This window comes from Solanum tuberosum, unplaced genomic scaffold (assembly GCF_000226075.1).
Source record: "Solanum tuberosum cultivar DM 1-3 516 R44 unplaced genomic scaffold, SolTub_3.0 scf00194, whole genome shotgun sequence".
Classification (NCBI taxonomy): Eukaryota; Viridiplantae; Streptophyta; class Magnoliopsida; order Solanales; family Solanaceae; genus Solanum; species Solanum tuberosum.
This window is the reverse complement of record NW_006239120.1, coordinates 825,237-836,402: the sequence shown is the minus strand read 5'-3', so window position 1 is coordinate 836,402 and position 11,166 is coordinate 825,237. Positions and strand designations below refer to the sequence as shown.

Sequence of the window (11,166 nt, the reverse complement as noted above, 5' to 3'; positions counted from 1 at the left end):
ATTGTTGGAAAGTTGGTATCTTGGTGATTGTTGAAAGTGTATGTAGTGATATCTATTTGTCTGTCTATGTCATGATTTGATCCACATGAGTTAGCTTGTTGAGTCTAAATGAGAGGATTTGCACTACGTGAAAAAGTTGACAAAAAAGTCGTGTGATTGCTTGAGTTTGTGTGTTTTCTTCTGCATGAGTGTCATTTTGAGTTTAGTGTGTCACTTGAGGACAAGCAACAATTTTAAGTTGAGGGTGTTGATGTACCATGATTTTATGGTATTTTTATATGCATTTCACTTGAAGTTTGTGTGTCTAAGGCATTTTTGTTATTAGATATGATGGTTTTTTGTCTCAATTTGTAGGAAATCGATTTAAAGCAGTTGTCGTTGAAAAGAGCTGAAACTACAAAAATTTGGCAACCCACGATCTTTCACTCAGCTGACAAGCCATAGGTGGAACCCGTGGGTCAGTGGTGCAAGGAAGTCTAACTTAAGTGTGGAACCACATAGGCAACCGATGACCCGTAGCTTGAGTGAAAGACCATCGATGGGAGCCGTCGTTTGATTTAGAAAAATGAGTTCTAGTACTTGAAAATGGATCGTGACTGGAACTACAAAATGCAGGTGGTAACTATCGATGAGAAGGCCAAGACTTTTCACCAGTTGCTGAACCACGGAGGTCACCCACGGACCATTTGTTGATCCACGGTCCATCGTTGGCCACTGTTGGTCAAAACTGCCAAAATCAGATTTTCCTTATTTTCGTTTCCTACTTCTATTAGGACTTGAGTACTATAAATATAAGTTGTAATTTATGTTTCTAAGGGTTAGACCCTTTTGGAGACTATTGAATTGAGCACTTGGAATTACTTTGCAAACAATTTAGCAATTTAATTCTTGAAGCTCGTTTATGTAATTTGCTTTTGATTTTCAATTCAAGATTTTGGTTTTCATCTATTCTAATTGTAAGTTCATAATTTATCTTATTAACCCTAATATGAATTGTGAATTCTCAAGCATGAGTATCTAAATCCACAACTAGGGTTGTGGGAACCAAGCGCAATTAACAATGTACGAATAATAAATAAGTAATTCTAGAATAGTGTATGCATGTGTTGTTAATCCTTTAATTAGAATGCTTTCTAGTGGTGTGCAACGTTAAAACTAGTCTCATTCCTACTTGCCGGACCAAGGAAGTAGTGAACGAGAAAAGGATTGAACAACAGAGCTTTAGTTGAGTTTAGCCACTATCTAATAGCCTAACCTTAATCAACTGATGTGAAGGCTAATTTAGGGTTAAAGGTAAGGGTTAGTAAAGCACACACCCGTAGACAGACCAAGTTGTATGGTGAAATTCTCTATTTGGAGGACCAATCATTTAAATATAGATAACTTATCAACCTTGCATGCTAGCACTAGGATAGAGTTACTATTATTAGGAATATTGCGTTAATAGCTTGTGGTAAACAAGTATGCCCTAATTTTCATCTCATATTGATATCTCAAACTATAGTAATACAAATCAACAAACTGTTATTTTATTCAAAAAACCCCCCTTGTTACTTTTCTTGGAAATCAGTTGACTAAACATAGATAATCGTAAGTTAGCCTAAGTTTGAACCATATTCCTCGTGGGATCGACCCTAACCTAAAAGTTAGGTTCTTTATTTGACAACAACCGCTTATACTTCTTTTGGGAGGTGTAATTTGGGCGTATCAAATTTAAATCACTGAAGGACGAATTCGTGATGAGTTTTCCAATGAGCAGTTGATGGCCTTGGATATCACTCAATTTCCCTGGTACAGTGATATTGTTAACTTGTTGATAAGCAGAGTGTTTCCACCTGGACCAACCACTCAAGAAAATAAGAAGTTGATCCATGGTGCTAGATTTTACATATGGGTAAGTCATTCCTCTTCAAGCAAGGTGCAGACAAAATGGGAAGGGGATATATTTCGGAGAATGAAGTTAAGCAGGAGCTAGATAGTTGCCACTCATCACCTTATTGAGGTCATCAGGGAGGTGGGTGCACTGCCCACAAAGTGTTTCAATCTAGATTCTTTTGGTCGACTTTGTTCAAAGATTCCACGTACTATGTGAAGGAATATGACCGATGCCAGAGGATGTGGACCATTTAGAGAAGATATGAGATGACGTTGAACAACATTCTAGAGGTTGAAATATTTGACGTATGGGGAATCAATTTTATGGGCCCCTTCCCACCGTCTAATGAAATCCAGTACATTCTATTGGAAGTCGATTATGTGTCTAAGTAGGTTGTAGCTCTTCCCATCAATCATTTGAACGTTGCAATAAAGTTCATTAACACTTTGTTTGGATGGTTGTTACGTATTGTTTCATATTGTATTGTATTTTATTGTATCATACTGTACTGTTTAATGAATACAATGTTTGGATAAATTGTATCATTCTCAGTCATTACAGAATGTCACACATTCATAACCTGAGTGATAAACCTACAAGAAACGTAGGGTACGTGATAGAGCTATTATGAAAAGGTATGGTAGAAGATGAATTATGATTATTAAATAATAAATAAAGATAAAATAAGAAGAAAGTATTAACGTAACAACGTGATCATACCAAATCAGTTGTTATATAAAATGGGTCTTTTCGTTGTGACCTAACGATTGATTGAAACGTTATGATACAGTAAAATTTAAGTAACAATCAAAACAAACATTTTATTAAAACTAACAATACAATACAATACAACAAGTAGCAACCATCCAAAGAAGGTTTAAGAAACACATATTCACTAGGTTTAGAACTCCAAGAGCTAATATTGGTGATGAAGGGTCACACTTCATTAATCATTGGGTTAAAAATTTGTTTGCTATGTATGAGATTTGATACAAGGTTGCTACAATATACCACCCACATGAAAATGTCTAAGTATAGATGTCAAACAGAGAATGGAAGCAGATTCTGCAAAAGACTTTGAATGCACAAAGAAGGGATTGGTATGTGAAGCTTGGTGATGCACTATGTTCGTACAAAACATCTTAAAAACACCAACTGGGACTTCTTCCTGCCACATTTTATTTGGTAAGTCTTGCCATCTTGTAACAAAATTATAACATCACGCCTATTGGGTGATTAAGAAGCTGAATCTTGACCCTGAGTTAACCTGTAAGAAGAGAATACAGAAGTTGCACAAACTTGAAGATCTTAGGCTCTATGCTTGATAACAATCAATTACCTGTCATAGGAATCAAAGTGTAAGCGGTCACTAGCAATATAATAACCTAACTTATGAGGCCGGGGTCGAATCACACAAGGAAGAAGGTGTCGACAATTGAAAGATAAAGAATTATAAGATACAAGTATGAATTGAAACAAAAATGACATAATTATAATATATAGATCATTTTAGTAACAATCATAGATACGGGAAAGGTTTTCTCAAGCAAGGAATTAAAGGTAAATAAGTAATGGGGAGATAATTAACAATCACAAGACTCATTGCACCTTAATATCATGCAAACTCATTCATGGGTAAAATCATATATGCCATTGAAACCTATATATCCACCTACTACTAGTTCTATCAAACCTAGCTACGTAGCAATAATGGTGGATGCAGAAATTTTATATCATGGGTGACCAATTATTTTTAATTAGAAAATTGCTTTATAGAATAGGTGCTTAATTAATATATTTGAATAAGTGATTGGATATTATAGACAAATAATAGTGTTTATTATAAAGAGCAATGGGAGCTAAATCACCCATAACATATAGCATACGTCAACTAATGAGTAGCAACACAATCAATCCAATTATAGGCATGACATGGATTCACTATTTCTTGCTATAATCCGAAGTATTAGGTGTTACACCTCAAATTATGCATTAATCAACCTTTCCCAACGTCAATTGACCCTTCCAAGCTCAATCAAAGTAAATGAGAAAGTCCAAGGAGTGATCAAATCCATAGGAAAACATGTAAAACATGAAATTGATTAGATAATCAAATACTCATTTCAGAAATGAGAAACATTCAATTAAATACAAAAGCTAAAGATGTCTATTAACATAAATAACACACAAGTTCTAATGATCAATTACACCTACAAGTCAAGCAACAAAATAAAGAAAGAGTGAAAATTATTACAATGGAGTATTCAATCTTCAATCCAAAACGTGCATTGTGAGAATCTTATTATCCAAGCCTAAAACCCAATCTAAGACTATCAAATATGCACAAAGGTTGTGCGTGGGTGTCAAATAGGATTTTGGGATCAAAATGGTGAACTTCTACTTCTGCCTAGACGTCTGTCAGTTGCTCTTCATGTTCACGATGGGTCACGAGTCTATATCTTATGATCGCGACCGTTAACCATGCAATCAAGATGCGTGGGTTCTCAGTCAACCGCGATTGCGACCCTTTGACCATGCGATCGCGATGCCTTAAATCATGTCAGTGTGAAATTTGAACTTTTTGTCTTCTTTTTGCCTCAATTTCACTTGGTTTAGTCAATTATCTTCTAAATCAACTCTTTACTTCATTTTTATGCAAACATGAAGAAAAAACACCAAATGCACCTATTCTTGCTTAAACAAGTCAAAAAAATAAGCTTTAAAGACAAGATAAATTGGTAAAAAGACCGACTTATCAACATCCCCAAACTTAAATCGTTGTTTTTCCTCAAGCAAGCAACATCAAGAACTTACTCAATTCAAGCACACCAATCATCCCTTAAGCACAAAGAACATGAGTTCAGTTAGTACTATCAAATTGTCACCACATGCAAAACATCACAAAAACAACTACCCTCATTCTCATATCACGTTTTTAAGAACCATGAATAATCAAGTGACAATAACTAAATCTAAAGAAGTGACTTAAAATAATTGGTTCCTTCACATACTCATTTGATTCATTTAGGACTTTTCAAAATCACCACTATCTAAATTTACATGCCCTCACAAGAAAGAAGATGTCCTAAAATTACTCAAACAATTATTAACAAGACAAGGGACAAAAGCACAAACACTCACACTCACACTCACAAAGAACATCTCATGAACATAAATACCTCATCATAGCCGTTCCAATATTTTTAATCATCATTGGCTCAAAAGCATTCTATTGGAGATCACAAAGAATTTTTATCATCCTTGTAATGTAGGCTTAGGGAAGGTTAGGATAACATTTGGATAAAAGTGTCACGACCCAAAGTACACCCTAGACGTGACATGGCACGTACAAGACCCCCATAAGAACCTTTATAAGCCACTTGACATACATTCAATACAATATAATAGATAAATGTAAAAAATCTCATATAAAGGGGAACGTTTGAGACTACAGCAAAAGTTTAACATAGTCTTGACAAGCCTTTCTACAACATCAAAGGAAGTGGTCGGGACCTAACCCGTGCACCACATACAACATCTAAAACATAAAGACATAAGAAAGCAATAAAGGTGACATCGTCCTCGAAGTATGAGGACTCACGAAGTCTTCAAGTATCTAAAGTGATCAAGTAGCCATGAACTAAGGGAGAGGAGTCGTCAAGCCCTGCATTAGTGAAACAATGTAGGCACAAGTATGCATTAGTACATGGAATGTGCTAAGTATAAGGGATATTCATAAAACATGAATCATGATGAAAGAGGACATAATCGAAACATGAAATGCATGACGAAGATAAACATCGTAAAAGCCCTTAGATAAGCATCATAAAACTTGAACAATGTCTACGCATGTTAAATCAAAGGAATGTTTCACAAACCGACATAGACCACGTGAGCTTTAATGTGTAATATGGTGTCTTTCTCCCACACTAAAAAAAGATGTCCTTACTTGCCAAGGCAAGGACCTTAACTTTTAGCTTAGGTGGATCCACTAGCTATGTCACTTAAGACAACGTATAGGGGCACGTAGTTAAGGAAAAAGAGATTTCTACTAGAGACCTAACCTCTACTAATGAGAGAGCCTCCATCTCAATGTCCTGTCAGTGCTAAGTAAAATCCCGACGGAATTAGTCATAATTATAAGCATATCATTATCCCTGGAAAACCCAATCAAGTTACTAATCAAAGCTAAAAGTATCATAGAATAGCTCCATAAATCTTGAATCGGGTCTATGTGAAAAAACCTTTTACCAAACCATGATCCCTTAATGTGAGAAAACCTTTCACAATTTAGTTGATGCAATTGTTAAAGCAAACCTAGATCATAAGACATTCTTTTTTACCAATCATGCATAAGTACATGAAAACATCAATCATTGATTCATAGCCTTTCTTCAAATTCATGCAAATTAGTATTCATAGTCAAAAATCATGTATTATGCATGGATTCATATGGAATTGATTGGAAAGCATGGAATTAAGTTAAAACAATCATAATGTGATCAAAATCAAACAATTGAATCCATACAAATAGAATACATGAGGAATACATACAAATTTGGAAAATTGAATTTGAGAATTGGAAAATCTTTGGGACTCAATGGGTGAATGTAACTCAATTATGAACTCCCTACATAACTTGATCTTGAAGCCCAAAGAAGTTGATGGAGAAAGGATATTTGTACTTGAAGAACCCTAAAATCCCTTGTGAGCCTTGGAGAAAATTGGGTAAGATGAATTTGGTTGGGATTTGGGAATTTGGGAATTTGTTTTATGAGTGGGTAGTTTGAGGACATGAAAAACATATATAGGGCTTAGAATTTGGGTCAAAACGACATACCTTAGGCATTGAACACATAGGAAAATACCCAAATACCCTCAAGAAATAACTGTTGGACCTAGTCTACGTAATGGACCTATGGTCCGTAGGAATTTCGACGGACAGTACTGGTCAACCATAGACCAAAGTGTTGGAACCTTAAATGATAGGGAATTACCCTCCCTTTCTACATCAGACACCACCTAACTCGACTCCAGATGCATCACAATAAATGATGAAGTCAACACCCTTCTCGGGTAAAGTCAAAACATGAGCCGAAATCAACAAGGTCTTAAGCTTTTGAAAGCTCTCCTAACACTCATCAGACCATTCGAAGCTCACACTATATCGAGTCAATCTGGTAAAAGGAGATGCAATAGTGGAAAAGGTCTTCACAAATCATCTTTAGTAGCCTGCAGGTCCAAAAAAACTTCGTGTCTCAGTAGTTGACATAGATCTGGTCCAATGTCTAACTGCCTCAATCTTTGCTGGGTCTACTCTAATATCCTCTTTGGACACCACACGTCCCAAAATTTCCACAGAATCAAGTCAAAGCTCGCACTTTGAGAACTTGTTATAAAAATGCTCATCCCTCAATCGATGGAGTACAATCCTCAAATGCAGATCATGATATTTCTCAGTTATAGAGTACACCAAGATGTCATCAAAGAACACTATCACAAAGGAATCCAGATAAGGTCGGAACACCCCGCTCATCAACTCCATGAAAGCTACATGGGCGTTCGTCAAACTGAAAAACATCACAAGAAACTCATAGTGCCCATAACAGGTTCTAAAATTTGTGTTAGGGATATCTAATACTCTAATATTCAGCTGGTGACAACCAGACCTGAAATCAATCTTAGAAAATAGAGATAAACCCTGATTAAAAAAATCATCGAAATGAGAAAGATGATACTTGTTCTTCAATGTCACTTTTTTCAACTGTGATAATCAATACACATCCTTATGGATCAATCCTTTTTCATCACAAGCAATAGAGAAGCTCTCATTGAGAAATATGAGGGCGAATAAACCCCTTACTCAACAAATCATGTAACTGATCTTTCAATTCCTTCAACTCAACTAGAGCCATACAATAAAGAGGATTAGAGATGGGATTGGTTCCCGTCTCCAAGTCAATCAAAAAATCAATATCCATGTCGGGAGGAACACCAGGAAGATTAGTAGGAAATATATCTAAAAAATCTCAAACCACGGGCATGGAATACATGGAAGGTGGCTCAACACTAGTATTCCAAATGAAGTCCAAATAGGACAAACAACCTCTATCAACCAAACTCTAAGCTCGAATGAAGGAGATAACTTTCCTAGGGTAAGAACCACTAGCATCCATCTACTCAACTCTCGGGACACCCGGAAGCACTGAGGTCACAGCCTTAGCATGATAATCAAGAATAGCATGATGCGGAGAAATTCTATCCATACCAAAGATAATATCAGAGTCTACCATCGCCAGAATGATCAATTCTATCCAAGTATCATACTCCACCAAAGAAACAAGACATGATTGATACATTCGATCCACTACTAAGGACTCACCCACTAGTGTAGAAACATGACTTAGTTTATCTAGAGGGAAGGTGTCGAGGATGAGTGCCACAATTTATAACCACCAAGGATGCCATATTAGGTAAGTTAGTTTGTTGAGGTGACTAAGACCAAGGCACAAAACAGTTTCCATGGACCTATGATCTCTACTCTGATCGCCGGCTGGGAATGATAGTTGGATAGGTCAAATACTTGGTAGAAACAACGTATCTTTCTCAAAAAAGAAAAAAATGAAAAGATGTGTCCTTCTTCCTTCTTCAATTCTTGTAAATTACATTTGAAGATTCTTGTGAAGATTTATTCTTTGAAAACCGAACAGTTGTAATAAGTACGATTTTAGGCTATGGCTTTATATGGTGTAGCTCGGCTTTGTTTGTGATTTTACACTTTTTGACTAGTGAAACAAATTCAATGATCCTGCATACTACGTGTTTGATTACATCCACTTTGAGACTCACTAGATCCAATCTCCATAAATCTAAAATAGAAAGAGTATAAATAAGATAAATAATCAATAATCTTAAAGCAAAAAAAAAATGTAATATTAAATTTTAGCAAATCGATTATTAAATAGAACTTGAATAACGAATTGCATAGCATATTGGGGGAATAATGCGTGTGATGAGTCAATAACAGATTCTAATTTCAAGGATCGAATTGAAGGAAAATTTAGGTATCATGAAGTGAACCCAACTAAGAAAAATATCCAGAATAATGTACAAAAAGTCTTACTAGTTTACTTAATAATATCATAAGGTCTAGTTGAGACATTATATCATCCATGGTAAGAAAATCATTTTCCCAGCAAAAGAAAATTCTAGCTCAGTTAACAAGTTTTTCCAGGTATGTGGGATTAGCTGAAAATTTTCAATGGCATTCTCGGTTCCCTTTTCTATCTTGAGAAATTGATAGTAAGCCAGAAAGGTTCGGTTATCTTTACCATGATTTAAGAGGTTATCTTAATCAGATAATTATTGACCTTTATATCATTATGAGACAAACTACATTCTTCTTCTATTAGAGGTGAGCCGAGTCCGATATAATATAACTAATTTAAAGTATAGTGACATCAGTAGGTATGGTTGAGATATTTTTATAATTTCATAGTTTTTTCATATTCAATATTAGGTGTTTGATTATTTTATAAGATTAATTATGAATACTTCAGAGCATGACATATCATGACAATGGGGATTACACTTTCTGCAAAAAACTCAAATATATATTATTAACAATGAGCAAACTTACGTACACATCATGCAACATATATCACACCAAATAGTTTTATTTATTCATAAAGAGATTTATGAAATACATAATACATCATCATACTTGTGAAACATTTATCACACAAATAGTCTTATTTATTCGTAAGGATTTAGGATAGTAATAATACATCATCTTGCTATTGGGAATGGGGACTGAGATCTATTTTCCGACATGGTGAGTCGCAATGTCCTTGGTGAGGCCAATAATGAACTCCATAAAGTCAAGGGGCTCCGGAATATTTTCATTCAATTTCTCATACATAATAGTCCAAGTAAGCCAGTTTTCCTTTACGGTTAATGTAAGTTTCATTGAGTTGTATAATTCATTCATATGTCCTTCAATAAAATGGTAGGTGATTGATTTTTCTGCATCATCTATGTGAAAGACCTGTTTGGCATGCCGCTCTTTCCCCCCTGATCATATTAAGGACACAATTTAAGTTCATACATGACTATGACACTATATATACTCACTTAAGTTAATGTAATAAAACAACCATTGAAATATATTTTAATTTTAAAATAACGATATAATAAAAAAAATGCTCTGTGTTCTTTCGCATTTTAATTTTGGGTTTTTACTCTAAATAAACATTGATATTTCCTCAGTCCTTTTAGTATATTGTAACTATTTGAGGAATGATTTTTTTTTGTTTGATTATGATCTCTTGGTCTCTGTTAAAATTCTTTTGAATTATTAATTATATACTTTATACTCTTTCATCTATTGAAAATTAGGTGTTCTCACTTTTGATCTCCCAGCCTTTAATTATATAAAATGATGTGAACCAAAGTCAACCTTTAGAATACTTGTAAAGCCAACTTTTCATGATATCCTTTCTCTATTTCTTTTGCTTTTACGCCTTATTTGTATGAAAATATGTGGAATACATTACAGAAGAACAAAATAAAAAAGGGAAAGAGAGCTAATTAATCGGTCACTTCTACCAAAGACAATTGAAAAATGGAATGATATAAGAGGCTTACCAAGGATATATTTCCAGCTAATAACAGAGTTAGTTTTTCCCAATTGACCATCATGCAATGTGAAGTTAGTTACTCTATCAGGAGACATGGTGGATGTTTGGTGTGGATTTGATTTGAAGTGCTCATGAAGCAAATCTCCTGCACACTTCATCTCTATTTGAGCAATCAACTTACCTTTCAAACTCATTTCTTAGAAGTGAGTGAGATTTTCTTACAAGAGAAGGTTTACAAATTTAGCGAGATACACACAAACTTTATATAGTGTGTGATTTTTGTAGCTAGTTGAAATTCGTGTATCATTTTTACCCCTGAATATTGAAGAATATGGTCCATTTTGTATAGCTGAGGTTACAATATTTATGCACGAAAAATACATAGTTAAAACGTAGAATACATATCTCACCTTCCTCCATGTTCATTTAGAACTTGAAAATTTTAATTTAAATGGTTTCAGATATTCCTAATATTTTACAATTACATACAGTCGAAACAAATCATAGGTATACAAAATAAACTCCTTCAAAAATATATATAACTTAGATAACAATATGAAAATACTAGAATCGTGTTTTGACAAAATTTCCCTTTTCCCCCGTTGGTTAATGACCTGTCATAATATATTGATTTCAGATATTTTACATGAA

General features: G+C 34.6%; 1 protein-coding gene and 1 non-coding gene across 2 annotated transcripts; one reads left to right on the top strand and one right to left on the bottom strand.

The window, feature by feature from the left end:
* Positions 1-2,343: 2,343 nt before the first annotated feature.
* On the top strand, positions 2,344-2,415 carry MIR8014 (microRNA MIR8014). Its single transcript, NR_130382.1, has one exon. It is a non-coding gene; the product is annotated as a microRNA MIR8014 (primary transcript).
* A 7,190-nt stretch (positions 2,416-9,605) lies between these two features.
* On the bottom strand, positions 9,606-10,734 carry LOC102592257 (kirola-like). Its single transcript, XM_006355227.2, has 2 exons — positions 10,523-10,734; positions 9,606-9,949 (listed from the first exon to the last, which is right to left on the bottom strand). Exons 1-2 carry the CDS (start codon positions 10,707-10,709, stop codon positions 9,696-9,698), a joined length of 441 nt encoding a protein of 146 aa, XP_006355289.1. The 5' UTR covers positions 10,710-10,734; the 3' UTR covers positions 9,606-9,695.
* Positions 10,735-11,166: the final 432 nt, after the last annotated feature.

Bases quoted from the DNA above. Each gene is read 5' to 3' on its own strand.
- LOC102592257 (XM_006355227.2), bottom strand. From the start codon at position 10,709: ATGAGTTTGAAAGGTAAGTTGATTGCTCAAATAGAGATGAAGTGTGCA. The intron at 9,950-10,522 runs GTAAGCCTCTTA...TAATATGATCAG, and splicing joins TAGCTGGAAATATATCCTTG to GGGGGAAAGAGCGGCATGCC.